At 41.6% G+C, this 17500-nt stretch overlaps 2 protein-coding genes across 3 annotated transcripts in view; both read left to right on the top strand.

The window, feature by feature from the left end:
* The window catches only part of LOC143033404 (zwei Ig domain protein zig-8-like), a gene marked incomplete in the record, with an annotated part of 856967 nt that overhangs the window by 275933 nt on the left and 563534 nt on the right, over positions 1 to 17500 (top strand).
* Positions 316 to 1275, top strand: LOC143033119 (serine/threonine-protein kinase Chk1-like). Its single transcript, XM_076198322.1, has one exon. The coding sequence runs from the start codon at positions 316 to 318 to the stop codon at positions 1273 to 1275; it is 960 nt and encodes a 319-aa protein (XP_076054437.1).

Below are 17500 nucleotides of genomic sequence, written 5' to 3' on the forward strand. Positions count from 1 at the left end.
AGGTGCGTAGCTGTGCCCTATTATGCGTTTGGACTGTTAGGAGATATAAGAGTCACTGCAGGGAATTGGACAGTAGTGCGAGATTCGAACCCACTACTGAGCGAATGCGAGGCCAGCATACTTCCAATTACGTCACCAGCCCACGAAAGAGAGAGAGAGAATAGATATGTTGTGTTTCTGCCAAATGCTTGGTCCTTCCGAAGATGAGCCCAGGCGCACCAATTGACCAGATATCTGTGAAATTTTCTTGACTCTTTGCGGGGATCGCCTTTGGTCTCCGGAACATGAGTCGTTGTAGGAATCTACTTCTTCAAGATGATCTTCCAGCTGTTCTTCGCCTTGTGCCGCTGCCTCCAAGAGTTCAAGATCTGCCGAAGAGAAAAGTGTGAAACCTCAAGAGGAATGGACTTCGGCCGAATCACAAACTTTGCCTCAATGCCCATCACCCTGACTGACTGCGACAAAATCCTGAAGGCAAACGAAGAAACAGTGAATCGTTACAAATTCACTTCAGGCTGGACTAGAGTCGGGGTTCTTGGGCAAGGAAGATTTGGCAAAGTTTTCTTATTGGAAAAGAAAAAGACACTTATTGCTGTGAAGGTCGTTTCTCGCCGGCCTTCGGAACGTGGATTCTCGTCCGAAGAAATGATCCAGATACAGATGAGCCACCCGAATGTGCTCAAGCTGTTTTGCTGGGAACAGAGGGCCATTACGCTGTGCCTGTACCTGGAGTACTGCTCGAGAGGGGACATGACGAGCAGCATTGATGACCTAAGTGAGAAAGAGGTCAAATGTTATTTCAAACAACTGTTGGACGGCGTCAAGTACATACATTCAAGAGGCGTCGCACACAGAGACCTGAAGCCAAACAACCTTCTTGTGACGAAAGATAAGGTCTTGAAGATCTCTGACTTCGGTTTTGCCGGTCTGTTCATTAAGAACGGCAAGGAAATTCGAATGTCTGGAAAGGTGGGATCTAAACTGTACAGGGCACCAGAAGTACTACAGTGCCACGAGAAGAGCTACCTTGGCCCTCCTGTCGACGTGTGGGCTTGTGGAGTCATTTTCTTCAACATGATGACCAGAAGAAAGCCCTGGGAAAAGGCAGACCCCAAGGACAAGGATTACAGAATGTGGGCTGAGAAGAACAAGGGGATCTACAAGAAAGAAGCCTGGAAAAAGCTGAACAAAGCCTCAAGAACGGTTCTGAACCTTCTTCTGGAACCTGATCCCCTGAAAAGGTTATCTTTCTGGAGAAGCCTCTGCGGACATTGAGCAAGTCCCGCTGTTGAATGAATATCGCCTGGAACCCTTTCTCACTAAACATTTAAGAGGATCATACTATCATCACAAGCTTTTGGCTACAGAAGGCTTCCCTCAGCTGAATGAATATTACCTGAAACCTATAATTGCATGTACTTGTGTTCACAATACATGGTGCAGTGAGATGTCATCTTTCATTATTTGAGTTTCCACCCTCAAACTGATTTACAGAACATGTCAAGGAATATTGAAAGCATAAATGAGATATTAATGGCGGAATATTTATTAAGACTTTGTCAATCCTTGGCTGAGATGATAAGTCTACTGATATTGGTGTAGCTAAAGGAAGACCTCTTTATTCTTGTTGTTGAGAGACGATCTGTTTTGTTCTGATTAGTACCAGATGACAGAAAAGTATCTTTTGCGTAAAGGAATGACAACTGATTCAGTTTTAACATGGAATGAGACTCATCCAAAGTAGAATAAAATATGTCTCGCCCCTTTTAAGGTGGAAAAAAAAAACTTTTCGTACATGTAGATAAATCAATTTAAAAAATATGTAAATGAATGAACGATAAATTCCACGAAAAAAAAAAAATCCTAGCCCCCCAAAAGAAAAAAAGCTTTCGTGTAAACACAGTATGACTTACCAAATCCAAATCAAAGCAAACATCATACAGGTGATGGGAACTCAGGTTAGGCCACGACTTGTGCAAAGAATACATCAGTTGGAACAGCTGCAGAGATCGACAAGAGTACCTCTGAAGGTGGGGTAGAGGTGGACAAGGTGTAGAAGGAAAAACGGGAGAAAAGGAAGTTGTACGAGCAAAAGTCCACTACTTGGCTTCTGGAGGAACTACGAAGTTCGTAGCTCCTGAAGAAGGAATGGTGGCAGAGGGGAACCAGAAGAAGCTGTAAGGACAGATGGAAAACGTCATTTGATAGATGTATATAAAATGGTGGGAAAAGCCTTTTGGTAGATGTATGTAAAGTGCTAAGAAATGAGGATGCTCGCTGGCCAAGCGGGTTAGTGCGTCTTTACTTGTGGCGAAGGTCGAGGTGATAGCGGTTCGAACCCTGCCACCGGCGACTTGAACTATGGGTATAGTCGATTAAATTTGACGCTACAAATTCGTCTGTAAGGGGAGCCGTCCTAGCCTCCTGATAAGGGAGAATTTGTGACGATAAGCCAAATCAAAAGGTCATATGAAATGGTGGAAAAAAGTCTTGTGGTAGATGTGCATAAAATAAAATGAAAACATCTAACTGAATGAACGATACATTCCACAGGGAAAAAGAAATCTCCTATCCCCTCAAAAAAGAGAGGATAAAATAGGTTTCATATAAACACAGTACGACTTAGTAAATCCAGATAATCGAACAACCCTCACAACAGGTAATGTGAGCTTCTGGAGGAACTATGTAGCACGTAGCTCCTATGCTATCAACATTGCAATGGAGTTAGCTCTTTGTAAGCCAATGTTATATAGACATTCTAGATTCGCGTGGACCTAATCTTATCTTTGTTGTCTCTTTTCTCATAGTTCCTTTGTATCCACCTAAACAAAGATTGGGTCTTGAGGTTCAGTGCTCTTGTACAAAATTTCTTTGTTTTGTTTATTTTGTTTTATTTTATCTTATTTTATTCTATTTTTTTGTTATGTTATATTTATTTTCTTATCCCTACTTGTACTTCTTTTTTCTATTTCTATTTTTTTCATCATAAGATCCATACTCACCTATGTCATATAGAGTGTATACTGTGTTGCTGGCGTGCATGATTGTGCACGATGCAGTCTTCAATAATGCGTTGTATAGTATGGGGTGAAGTGCTGCATCGTGGACAGTTCCCTGTAATACGATCATCCAGCCTCCTCTGGGAACTTAAAAAGGCTGGGTGATGGCCGCCCGCATGGCAGACTGGTCAGGTGGACTCTGTCCCTTCGAGGAAGAGTAAATTCAGAGGGATGCATAATGCACAAAGGATTACAAAGGAGTAGGATGCCGACAGGAGACCTTCTGTTCCATAACTAGGTCGGATGCAAAAAAATATGATAATGATAACCAAATAAATAAATAAACAAATAAAAGTTATAATACTATAAGTAATAATAGATAAGTAAATACATGAGTAAAGTTAAATAATAAACAAGTAAATAGTAAATAATAATAAAGTGACACATAAACAATAATAAATGATAAGGAAGTAATAATAGACAAATAATAACAAATAAAATAATATCAAATAAATGGCAGGCATTACAGCATCTTCCTTAGGTGTTTATCAAAACGAATCTTAAAGCTTCGAACTGAACTACATTGCACTACCTCTACAGGAAGTTTATATCATTCATTAACTACACGGTTGGCGAAGTAGTTTCTACCCACTTCCAAATTAACCCGTGCCTCACCGGGCGAATGTTGTATATACTCCCCCCTCCAGCGTCGGAGCCAAAATCAATAATTTTTTATTGCTTAAATCAACTCAAAATGATGTAAAACCAACAAATTTTGCTTATTTTGATTCACTTTAGCCTAGAAGTGGAGATAACGGGTCGATTTTGTCGAGAAATGCGTGCGAAAATGTGGTAGATAATCCGTAGACTTTCTTTCGCTCCTCACTCTGGTTGAATGTGGTCGTATTTTTCGGGGAAGCTTCGTTAGAATTTCACATAGTGAAGGAATTTTATATCTATGATGTTAAAAGTCAATTTAAGGTCGCCCATAATAGTCTGACACTTACGGAAAACGTGTTTATAAGTAGTTTGGGGGCAAATATTTATCACTTTATGTGGTAAATTGATTCTTCGTTTTTTTTTTTTATAATTTCATATAGTATAGATGATTGTGGTGTTTCTTATTGTTTTGGTAAGTGTTTTAGTAAGCATCCATCACACCATTATTGCCTGGCCACATTTTGTATTACGCATTTGATATGAAAATTGGCAGTGCGAAATTGACAGTTAAATACGTTTGAATACGTCATAAATAGCACCTGCTTAACTGTCGAAGTGCAACTTCATCTCTTCATACTTCGTTTCGTACACCGGAATCGCCTAAATTACGTCCTAAAAGCCGATTTTATAGTTAAGTTACCCCCGAAAAATTGCTGTCAGGGTTGCCAGTTTTGTCAATAGATTAAAATATTTAGGTGCCTCTCCTAGCCAATGGATAGGGCTACTTGGTCATTACCACAGATTTGATCCTGAACGTAGTGCCTTTTTTTTTTTTTTTTTTTTTTTTTTTTTTAATTGCGGCATACGGCGTATGATGCAGACGCTGTAGGGGTTAAATCCATTTCCTTACAGTTTGATACCATTATTTCTTGTCGGATTCTCATTCATTATGAATATTTGGTCCCTTTTGATGTTGTAAATTCCCTTTAGAATCTTAAAGACCTGTATCAAGTCACCTCTGAGCCTACGCTTTTTTTTTTTTTTTTTTTTTTTTTAGGAAAAACAGATTTAAGTCGATTTTCGTATGATTTATTTTTTGTATTTAAAATAAGTTTGTGACTCGCCGTTGTACTTTTTCCAATCTGTTAATGTCTTTAACGAGTTTTGGCATATTCCAAATGTGGACGAACTAACGATTTATATAGCTTGTTAATGAGAGAAGGATTTTTGAAGTTAAAAGATCGTGCAATCAATCCTAGAAGCTTATTTGCTTTCTCAGAGGTTGAAATACATTGCTTAGATGATTTGAGATCGTCACTGATAATTACGCCAAGATTCTTTTCACTCTCCACTTTTGTTAACGAATTTCCAAATAACTTGTAATCGTAGTTTACTGTTATTTTTATGTATGTACATAACCTTGCATTTACTTGTGTTAAATTTCATTAGCCAATTTACAGACCATTGCTGTAGTTTATCTAAATGTTCTTGAATATCTAATTGGTTTAAGTGATCATTTGCCATTCCGCATAGTTTATCATCAGCAAATTTGGAGACAATAGATTTTAGTCCGTGGTCTATATCATTTATATATACTATGAATAGAAGTGGTTTGAAGTAAAGGTGGGACTTCGTCAAGGATGCGTTATGTCGCCCTGGCTGTTCAACTTATACATGGATGGGGTGGTGCGAGAGGTGAATGCTAGGGTAGTGGGTCAGGGATTGGAGATGGTTAAAGAAAATGGAGAAAAGTGGGAGGTGAGCCAGCTGTTGTTTGCGGACGACACTGCGCTTGTGGCAGGGTCAGAGGAGGGATTGAGGAAGCTGGTGGCAGAGTTTGGGAGAGTATGTGATAGAAGAAAGCTAAAGATAAATGTGGGTAAAAGTAAGGTGATGAGATGTACAAGGGGTGAAAGTGGTAGTAGACTGGAAGTGAACATTAAGGGAGAGCGACTGGAGGAAGTGGATAGTTTTAGATACTTGGGTGCAAGTGTAGCAGGAAAAGGTGGAGTGAAGGTGGAGGTAGAATGTAGATTGAGAGAAGCGAGTAAATGCCTTGGTGGTTAGAGTGTAATGAGGAATAGACATTTGGGAATGGATGCGAAGAGGAGACTGTATGAAGGAGTGATTGTGCCAACAGCACTGTATTGGGCAGAAACGTGGAACATAAGAGAAGAAGAGAGAAGGAGTTTGAATGTGTTTGAGATGAGGTGTCTGAGAAGTATGGTGGGGGTTACTAGGCTGGATAGAGTGAGAAATGAGGAGGTGAGGAGGAGAACAGGGGTGAAAAAGGATTTGGGAGATAGGGTTGATGAAAGAATATTAGGATGGTTTGGACACATGGAAAGAATGAGTGAAGAAAGACTAGTAAAAGAGGTATGGAAGGCAGATGTGGAGGGAGTGAACATGAGGGGACGTCCTAGGATGAGGTGGATGGATGGGGTGAAGGGGGCTTTGGGGAAGAGGGGAATGTCTGTTGAGGAAGGAAGGGAGAGGACGGAAGACAGAGGTGAGTGGAGAATGGTTGTATATGGATGATGATGTGACTGCATGAGGAGGAATGGGTGGGGGGGTGGGGGGTGGGGTAGTATGTGTGAGTAAATTTTGACGCAGCCCGAAGGGATTTCTCCCCGTCCTCGCCTTATATGCAAAGGGGGACGGAGAGGGAGGGTCGCCGATTAAATGAAGCGGCCTTGCTGTGGATGTGCTGTGTCTTGCGACACTGCTTCTGACCCAGGGCGGTGGGCAGGGTGCAGGGATGACCCGTCATCCAGGAGGTGCTCAGATGAGAGGGAGGGTGGGAGGGGTGTGGAGTGTATTTGGGGATGAAATGGGTGGGAGTGTTTTTATGCCTTTCCCTTTTTGGCTACCTCCCTTGGAAGGGGGAAAAAGCCTTGGTATATGTATGTATGTATGTATGAATAGAAGTGGTCGAAGAACGGAACCCTGAGGAACTCCATTCGTAACATTTTTCCATGTAGAAGTTTTGTCATTTAGAACAACTCTGTTTTCGATCATTCATCCAATTACAAGTCCAACTTAATAGGGTACCACTTATTCCGTGTGAAGCTAATTTAGTAATTAGTCTATAGTGGGGGACACTATCAAAAGCTTTTGCAAAGTGTAGATATATTAAATCTATATTGTTTCTTTTATCATAATTGGAGATGACTTTGTTGTAGAATTGGAGTAAGTTAGGTAAGGCTATCATTTATCAAACAGTTACTTTGTAAATGATTTTCGATAGCACCTCTGATGATAGTTTCCATCGTTTTTTCCTACGATTGAAGTCAAGCTTATAGGCCTGTAGTTATTTTGTTTCTTTTTGTCACCTATTTGTGAAAATGGGAGTAACGTTAGCTAGCTTCCACTCTTTTGGATTTCTTAAGGATAATAATGGAACAAGAATCTCATTTTTCATTTTTTAAGCTTCTTGGATCAGTCCCTGGTGTTTTATTAACTTTGAGTTTTTCTATAAAACTTTTAATTGTTTTTGTTATGTTTTCCCCGTCTGGGGTATTGGCTGCATGTTATCGTGGCAAAGGAGCATACAGTTGATACTTTAGGGTCTATATGGGGCGCCCGTATGGACCAAAGCTACTACACATTTTGTCTGTGATAGAGGAAGTCTCTGTTCATAGGGAAATGATGACACTTCTATTATACTGCTACTCTCCCTCCGTTATGCTGTCCCCCTATCCCTTGTTATTGTCCTGTACCATTTCTCTGAATGTTCATTTAATTTTTTCGCCTAACCATGTGGTGGGGGAAAAGAATGCTGCCACCAAGTCTTCCTATTTGAGTCTTACGAGGTGACAAAAAACGGGACGGTGATAGGACCATGAATCCTGCTACCTGTAGCCCTAAAGGGGACATTCCTAAAAATGTAAAGGCATAAGAGGGTCTAGGAGTTTTCCAACCAGTACCCTAAGGTTTGGGTGTTTTAATGTGCGTGGATGTGGTACAGATGAGAGTAAAAGGGAAGAGATAAGCAGTATGTTTGTGAGAAGAAAGATGGATGTGTTGGCATTGAGTGAAACTAAGTTGAAAGGGAGGGGCGAGTGTAGTTTTGGAGTGTAGTTGGGAGGTTCTCAGGAGTGAAGAGAGGACGAGGGAGAGAAGGGGTGGCTATACTAGTAAATGAAGAGATAGGTAAGCGTGTAGTGGAGTGGAAAGAGGTTTCTTCAAAGTTAATGTGGATGAAGTTGAAGCTGGGAAGGGAGATGTGGGTTTTTGTAAGTGTTTGCCTGGTAATGAGAGGAGTGTAGAGGAAAGGGAGGCTTTTTGGATGGATTTAAATGAGTGCATAACGAAAACTAGGGAGAAATGTCAATGTAGTTGTATTAGGAGGCCTTAATGGTAGGGTAGGAAATGAACCAATAGGCGGAGTGATTGGGAAGTATGGAGTTCGAAGAAAAAATCGTAGTGGAGAGTTGATGTTGGAGATGTGTCTCGAAAAAGAATTTATGATAGCAAATACAGTGTTTAGGAAGAAAGTCAAGTATAAGTACACATGGGAGAGGGTGGTGGATGGAAGGGTGGTAGATAGGGCGTTAATGGACTAGTGGTGACCAGGAGTATGATAGGAAGAGTTAAAGATGTACATGTTATAAAGGGAGAGAGTGGGGGAATATCAGATAAGATTTTGGTGGAAGGTAAGTTGAGAGTGAAGGATAGTGTGGAGAAAGAGGAAAAGGACCGAAGGTAGAGAGGTATTTAGAGTGAACTGCCTAAATAAGAAAGAAAAGGAGAAGGAGCATAAGTTGCTGAGCGAGGAGTGGGAGTGAAGGATAGTGGAACTAGGAGTGGAGGAGAAATGGGGAAGGTCAAGGAGGGAGTCGTAAGGTGTGCAAAGTTGGTGTGTGGAGCAAGGAGGACAGGAGGAAATAGAAGGAAGGGTAGTGAGTGGTGGGATGAGGAAGCAAAGAAGGGTGTAGAAGAGAAGCAGGTTTTCATAGATTGGTTACAAATTATGATGAGGGAATCATATGAGAGGTACAAAAGAGAAGAGAAGTAAAACATAAGATAAGGGAAGCAAAGAGGAGAGCATATGTGAAATGGGGTAATAGTATGACAGAAAATGTTGAAAGTAATAAAAAAAAATTTGCAAAGAAATTAAGAATGGAAGAGGAGGTGAATCAAGTAGAGAAGAAAAGGTATAAGGTGCAGATGGAGATATGATAATGGAAGAGAAGGTAGTGAGAGAAAGGTGGGCAGAGTATTTTAGGGAGTTGCTAAATGTGAAGGATGATAGGGAAGGAAAGGTAGTTGTAGTGGGAAGCACAAAAAAAAAAAAAAAAAAATGACCGTGATGAGTGAGGAGAAATAAGGAAAGATGAAGTGAAGGCAGCTGTTAAGATGATGAGAGCAGGTAAGGCACCTGGGTTGGATGGATGTCATGCAGAATATCTGAAAAAAGGATTTACCGTTATGGTGGACTGGCTAGTGAGGTTATTTAATGTTTGTTGGAGAGAAGGTAGAGTGCCGGAGGACTGGAGGTGTGACTGTATAGTTTCACTTTATAAGGGAAAAGGGGACAACTTTGAGTGTAGTAGCTTCAGAAAGATCAGTTTGTTAAGTGTAGTTGGGAAGGCTTATGGAAGGGTCCTGATTGAGAGGATTAGGAGAGGAACAGATGGAGTAATTAGTGAGGAACAGTGTGGCTTTAGGACAGGTAGAGGTTGCATAGATCAGATTTTTGTGGTAAGATGTATATATGAAAAAGCTATAGGAAAAGGTAAGGATGTTTTTTTTTTTTTTTATGGATCTGGAAAAGGCTTATGACAAGAGTAGACAGGAAGGCACTGTGGGAGGTATTGCAATTATATAGGATAGAAGGAAAGCTGTTAAGAGCTATCAAGAGTTTTTACGGGAGTAGTAGAGCTTGTGTTAGTATTACAAATGGAGAGAGTGAGTGGTTTGAAGTAAAGGTGAGACTTCGTCAGGGATGTGTTAAGTCTCCCTGGCTTTTCAAATTTATACATGGATGGGGTGGTGGGAAAGATGAATGCAAGAGAAGTGGGTCAGGGATTGGAGATGGTTAAAGAAAATTGAGAAAAGTGGGAGATAAGCCAGTTGTTGTTTGCTGACGACTTTGCGTATGTAGCAAGATCATAGAATGGATTGAGGAAGTTAGTGACAGAGTTTGAGGAGGTATGCAAAAGAAGGAAGTTGAGGATAAATGTAGGTAAAAGATGATGAGATGTACAAGGGGAGAAAGTTGCAGCAAATTGGAATTGAGTATTAAGGGAGAGAGACTGGAGGAAGTGGATAGTTTTAGATATTTGGGTACGAATGTGGCAGGAAAGAATGGAGTGGAGGTGGAATGTAGAATGAGAGAAGCGAGTAAATGCCTTGGGGGATTAAAAAGTGTAATAAGATATAGATATTTGGGAATGGATACTAAGAGGAGATTGTATGAAGGAGGGATTTTGCTGACAGCATTGTACGGCGCAGAAACATGGAACATAAGAAAGGAAGAGAGGAGTTTGAATATGTTTGAGATGAAATGTCAGAGAAGTATGATAGGAGTTACTAGGCTGGATAGAGTGAGAAATGAGGGGGTGAGGAGGAGAACAGGAGTGGAAAGGGAGTTGGAAAATAAGGTTGATGACACATGAAAAAAATGAATGAAGAAAGACTAGTAAAATAGGTGTGGAAGGCAGAGGTGGAATGAATGAATATGAGGGAGCGTCCTAAGATGAGATGGATGGATAGGGTAAAATGGGCATTGTGAAAAATGGGAATGTATATTGAGGAAGGACGAGAATGGCGTGAATGGAAAATGGTTGTGTATGGATGATGCTGTGATGCATGAGGGGGAGTGGGTGGGGGATGGGGGGTGAGGGAGTATGTATAAGAAATAAATTGACACAACCGAAGGGATTTCTCCCCGTCTTCTCCTTTTCTGCATGAGGGGACGGAGAGAGGGTGGGGGCACCGATTTAATGAAGCGGCCTTGCTGTGGATGTGCTGTGTCTTGCGACACTGCTTCTGACCCAGGGCAGTGGACAATATGCAGGGATGACCCGTCATCCAGGAGGTGCCAATATAAGAGGGAGGGAAGAGGGTAGAGGGGAGTGGAGTATGTAGGGGATGGATTGGGTGGGAGTGGTTTCTATGCTATTGTTTCTGCCTACCTCCCTTGTAAGGAAAAAGGCCTTTAATATATGTATGTATAAGCTCACACTAGACTTTTCACAAGTTTCAGTTTGGAATTCATTTGAGGTGTTTCGTTTACGAATACTGAGATAAAATAGTTGCTTAAAATATCACACATTCCTTAATTTGAATATTCAAGTTGACCATCAGCAGATAATAGTGGGCTAATGTGATTCCTAATAACCTTTTTATTTGTAATGTAACTATAGAATTCTTTGAAATTCTCTTTGGATTTATCAGAGATATTCATTTGGTATGGTCGTTTTAATTTTTTTTTTTTTTTTTTTAATCTCTCTGTATGATCACATAACTTTGATTGTCAGTAGGTGCACCCGAGCACTTGTATTTCTTATAAGCCTGTCTCTTTTTAGCAATACTTTATTCATTCCCTTTGTCAAGCCATTTTGGGCAAGCCTGATTTGGGGGGCGTCTGTCCTTAAACGGGATGTAAGTATGAATGATCTTAGTAAGCGTGTTTCGAAACATTTCATACATATAATCTACAGGTTTTTGGCTTAATTTTGCCTCCTGACGTAATCAAGTATTTTAGATACACAGGTATCTATTCTAGAAAAATTAAGCAGCTTGAATCCAAGTTGTAATCACTACTTGCAATATTTTCACCAACTTCTACATCTGTTATCATGCTTTCGCGGCTAGTGAAAGGAACCTCGTTCTAGAATATAGGTGACGAAACTAGACAAATTATTATTCCTGGCTGTTCCCTGGCCTCGAGAGAGATTGCGAATGATCAGCTTGACCTATGACCCCAAATGAACACGGTCACAGTCAATTTGTTAATAGGGACCAATTAAGGGTTACTTTATTTTATTTTATTCTATTTACTTGTTTATTTATTTATTTGTATCAAGAAGAAGAAGGTAAGGAATCTACACCAGGGGGTGGTGATTACCTGGAGCCGAAGCCTTTCTTCTTTGCCCTGTGAGCTTTGTCTGTTGGGGCAGGTAACGGTCGCTGGGGGGTTGGGGGGTTGGAGAGAAGTGCGGGATTCGAACCCTCAACTAAGCACACTTCAGTTAGGTTATCAGCGTACAGGTTAAAAAAGAAAAGCAGGTGTTATAAGTTATATAAGAAAACACATTCAGAAGAGAACAAAACATAATTAAAATTAAAAACACAACCACAGAGAACAAATACAAAGAAATGCAAGTTGAGTTAAATATGTTCACTAAACTTAACTTTAAAGTGAAATTTTTATCTGATAAAAGAGGTCAACGATTAATATGACTTAAAATCAGGCAAGAGGGCGTCAAGAAGTTTTTTAAGAATATAAAAATGAAATCAAGCCCTTTATAAACATATCAGATTAAAAGAGAAATAATGATTAGGCAGGAAAAAAGAGTAAAATGTAAGTAAAAGTGCAAGAGAGGGAGAAAGAGAGAGGCGAAAAAGAGAGGGTACATGAAAAGAGAGCCAAAGAAAGATGAAAAAAAGTGGAGAGAGAGAAAGGGGGGTAGAAAAAATTCTTAGAAGAGAAAGTAAAAAAAAAATAGAGAGAAATGGGTGTAGAAAAAATCTTAGAAGAGAAAGTAAAAAGAGCGGGAGAGAGAGAGAAAGAGAGACGTAGCATAATTGGAGTGAAAAAACAAAAATAGAGAGGCGGAAGGTGCGTAGCTGTGGTCGAAGCCGTCGATTGTGCCCTGTTATGCGCTTAGACTGTTACGACAGGTAACAGTCCATCCCGGGAAATGGAGAGTAGTGCGAGATTCGAACCCACTACTGAGCAAATGCGAGGCCGGAATATTTCCAATTACATCACCAGGCCACGAGAGAGAGAGAGAGAGAATAAATATGTTGTGTTCCTGCCAAATGCTTGGTCCTTCCGAAGATGAGCCCAGGCGCACCAATTGACCAGAAATCTGGGAATTTTTCTTGACTCTTTGCGGGGATCGACTTTGGGCCTCGGAACTTGAGTCGTTGTAGGAATCTACTTCTTCAAGATGCTCTTCCAGCTGTTCTTCGCCTTGTGCCGCTGCCTCCAAGAGTTCAAGATCTGCCGAAGAGAAAAGTGTGAAACCTCAAGAGGAATGGACTTCGGCCGAATCACAAACTTTGCCTCAATGCCCATCACCCTGACTGACTGCGACAAAATCCTGAAGGCAAACGAAGAAACAGTGAATCAATACAATTTCACTTCGGGATGGACTGGAGTTGGTGTTCTTGGGCAAGGAAGATTTGGCAAAGTTTTCTTATTGGAAAAGAAAAGAACAAAGGCTCTTATTGCTGTGAAGGTCGTTTCTCGCCGGCCTTCGGAACGTGGATTCTCGTCCGAAGAAATGATCCACATTTAGATGAGCCACCCGAATGTGCTCAAGCTGTTTTGCTGGGAACAGAGGGCCATTACGCTGTTCCTGTACCTGGAGTACTGCTCGAGAGGGGACATGACGAGGAGCATTGATGACCTAAGTGAGAAAGAGGTCAAATGTTATTTCAAACAACTGTTGGACGGCGTCATGTACATACACTCAAGAGGCGTCGTCCACAGAGACCTTAAGCCAAACAACCTTCTTATGACGAAAGATAAGGTCTTGAAGATCTCTGACTTCGGTCTTGCCAGTCTCTTCATTAAGAACGGCGAAGAAATCCGACTGTCTGGAAAGGTGGGCACTAGACCGTACATGGCACCGGAAGTACTACAGTGCCACGAGAAGAGCTACCTTGGCCCTCCTGTGGACGTGTGGGCTTGTGGCGTCATCTTCTTCAACATGATGACCAGAAGAAAGCCCTGGGAAAAGGCAGACCCCAAGGACAAGGATTACAGAATGTGGGCTGAGAAGAACAAGGGGATCTACAAGAAAGAAGCCTGGAAAAAGCTGAACAAAGCCTCAAGAACGCTTGTGAGCCTTCTCCTGGAACCTGATCCCCTGAAAAGATTATCTGGCTGGAGAAGCCTCTGCGGACAGTGAGCAAGTCCCGCTGTTGAATGAATATCGCCTGGAACCCTTTCTCACTAAACATTTAAGGGGAGCATACTATTATCTTATGGCTTTGGCTACAGAAGGCTTCCCTCAGCTGAATGAATATTACCTGAAATCTATAATTGCATGTACTTGTGTTCACAATACTTGGTGCAGTGAGGTGCCATCTTTCATTATTTGAGTTTCCACCCTCAAATTGATATGTAAATCATGTAAAGGAATATTGAAAGCATAAATGAGATATTAATGACGGAATATTTATTAAGACTTTGTCAATCCTTGGCTGAGATGATAAGTCTACTGATCTTAGTGTAGCTAAAGGAGAACCCCTTTATTCTGGTTGTCGAGAGACGATCTGTTTTGTTCTGATTAGTACCAGATGACAGAAAAGGATCTTTTGCGTAACGGAATGACAACTGATTCAGTTTTAACATGGAATGAGAATAACCCAAAGTAGAAAAAAAAAATAGGTCACACCTCCTGTAAGGTGGAAAAACTTTTTGATACATGTTTATAAAGTAAGAAAAAATGTAAATGAATGACCGATAAATTCCACAAAAAAAAATCATACCCCCCACCCAAAAAATAAAAAATAGTTTTCGTGTAAACACAGAATAACTTACGAAATCCAAATCATCAACCGAACCTCACAACAGGTGATGGGAACTCAGGTTAGGCCACGACTTGTGCAAAGAATACAGCAGTTGGAACAGCTGCAGAGATCGACAAGAGTACCTCTGAAGGTGGGGAATAAGTGGACAAGGTGGAGAAGGAAAAACGGGAGAAAAGGAAGTTGTATGAGCAAAAGTGCACTATTTGGTTTCTGGAGGAACTATGAAGTTCGTTGCTCCTGAAGAAGGAATGGTGGTAGAGGGGAACCAGAAGCAGCTGTAACGACAGGTGGAAAACGCCTTTTGATATATATATATATATATATATATATATATATATATATATATATATATATATATAAAATGGTGGGAAAAGCCTTTTGGTAGTGTATATAAAGTGCTAAGAACTGAGGATGCTCGCTGTCCAAGTGGGTTAGTGCGTCTTTACTTACGGCGAAGGTCGAGGTGATAGCGGTTCGATCCCTGCCACCGGCGAGTTGAACTATGGGGATAATTCATTAAATTCGTCGCTACAAATTCCTCTGTAAGGGGCACCGTCGTAGGCTCCTGATAAGGTGGAATTTGTGACGTTAAGGCAAATCAACCAATCATATGAAATGGTGGAAAAAGGACTTTTGTTAGATGTGCATAAAATAAAATGAAAATATCTATCTGAATGTAAGACAGGTTCCACAGGAAAAAGAACCTCATATCCCTCCCCAAAAGAGAGGTAAATGTGTTTCATATAATCACATTACGACTAACCAAATCCAGATAATCAAACGATCCACACAACAAGTAATATGAGCTTCTGAAGGAACTATGAAGCTCGTAGTTCCTGAAGCTATCAACATTGCAATGGGGTTAGCTTCTTGTAAGCCAGTGTTATATAGACATTCTAGAATCGTGTGGACCTAATCTTATCTTTGTTGTCTCTTTTCTCATAGTTTCTTTGTATCTGCCTAGACAAAGATCGAGTCATGAGGTTCAGCGTTCTTGTACAAAATTTCTTTGTTCTTTGTTTTGTTTATTTCGTTTTATGTTAGATTTTTTTCTATTTGTTTTTATGTTGTATTTATTTTCTTATCTCTACTTGTATTTCTTTTTCTATTTCTGTTCTTTTCAACTTAAGGTCCATATGGACCTTTACCCTTACCCATTACTCCTTGGTTTCCTCTTGCTCGTATCTTCTCCATGTTTTCATTTCCCTATTCTTCATTTTTTTCTTTCTTTTCCTCTTTCTTTTTGTGCTCCTACTAGCTTTAGCCTTCCAGCCCTTTCTTATCCATGTGTTTCTCCTCTTCACTCTCCTCATTATCTTTGTCCTGCTTTATCTCCTCTTGTTCTTCTCTTTCTTCAGTTATTCTCTACGGCTTTGTTACCATCCTCATTTCTCTTTTCCCTTATTATATTGTCTTCCTCCCCTACGTCATCACACTTCCTCTTTTCCTCTTTTTACATTTATTTGTGCGTGTGTGTGATTCACCTTGGTCTTTGGATCACGTGTTGGACTCGTGATCGATAGCTATTTCCCTGCCGGAAGAGAGCTCAGAGCTCGTATGACTGATCTATGGGTAATACTATGACCTTACACGCACACACACACACAACTCCCCGCCCACCTGAGTTGGAGTAACGACTCGAAGCACAGCGATACTGAAATAATTTCAGCCCTGGGCAGGATTTGAATCAGGTACTTCCGGCACCACCGTACCGGCAGTGTGGGACTCTACCAACCGTGCCACCGAGTCGTGTGTGCCTGTGTGTTTGTGTGTGTGTGTGTGTGTGTGTGTGTGTGTGTGTGATCTTCAGTTTCCTCTTTCTCTTTTTCATGTCCGTCCTCTTCTTGGTTCTTCAGGTCTTACTGGTGCTCCTCTTTCTCCTCTTACACCGTTTTCTTTCCTCTCTCTTCTTCTTCCTCCGTTCCCTCCGTTTCCTCTTCCTTTCTCTCGTCTTCCTGTAAATCTCCGCAATCCTCTTCTCCTCTTCTCCCCTTCTTTATCTTTGTTCACACATTTCTCTTTCTTGCGTTCGTTTGGCTTGGCTTTCAGAACCTATTTTCCCCCACTTCATTCATGTCTACGTGTGCACCTTCCCCTCCACCCCCCCCAGTCCCTCACACTTCGTTGCTTTCATATACATTCATAAGGTTTCACTTTTCTTTTAACCCTATGTCCACCCTGCCTGCAGCCCCAGCTCCTCATTTGACCTCTCTCTTTCGTCTCTCTCTCTCTCTCTCTCTCTCTCTCTCTCTCTCTCTCTCTCTCTCTCTCTCTCTCTCTCTCTCTCTCTCTCTCTCTCTCTCTCTCTCTCTCTCTCTCTCTCTCTCTTTTGGCCTCTCTCTTCCTTTTCCAGCTTTCGACTCTTTTAGGTCGGCCGGGCAGGAGATGAATACGCAGACGCTGGACTCTTTGCCGCTGCAAACCACGTTTACCACCTATATTCTGCCCACCCCACTCCCACTTCTCCTCCTCTCCTCTCCTCTCCTCTCTTCTCTTCTTACCTCTTCCCTTTCCACTTCGTCCCTTCCCCTCTTTTTTCGTCCTCCACCCTTCTTGTCATCCTTCCCCTCCTCTCCCCCTTCTTCTTTCCTCCGCTTTCTTCCTCAGTCCTCCCTCTTCTAGTCCACTCCACTTTCCTCCCTCCTCCATTTTCCTGTCCCCCTCTCCTCGACTTCTCCCTCTCTTCCACTTCCCCTTCTCTTCCACTTCCCCTTCTCCTCCACACCCCCTCTCCTCCTCCACTGCCCTACCTCTTTCCTTCTCTCCCTCCTCCCTCCTCCCTGTTCTCGTCTCTTCTTCAAGTCCTCCTCTCTTTCCCAGCCCTCTTTCCTCTCTCTTTTCCCCCCTTCTCCCTCCTCTGTTCCCTTCTCTCTTCCCTCCCCTTCCCCCTCTCCTCCTCCTCTCTCCTCCTCGTCTTTTACCCCTCTCTTCCCCCCTATCCATCCCTTCCCCCTCACTTTCCTCTCATTCTCTCTCCTCCCTCTTCCCTCTTCCCTCCTCACTCCTCCCAGTTCCCGGTCCCGTCCCTCTTCCTCTTCCTCTTCCATGCCTTCTTCCTCTTCCCTTCCCCACCCTGTCCTTTCATCTGTTCCATGTAAGCTGTTTTTGATCATGTGTAGACGGTATAA

The sequence above is a fragment of the Oratosquilla oratoria genome, chromosome 15 (genome assembly GCF_046742065.1).
Source record: "Oratosquilla oratoria isolate Oo_2021 chromosome 15, ASM4674206v1, whole genome shotgun sequence".
Taxonomy (NCBI): Eukaryota; Metazoa; Arthropoda; class Malacostraca; order Stomatopoda; family Squillidae; genus Oratosquilla; species Oratosquilla oratoria.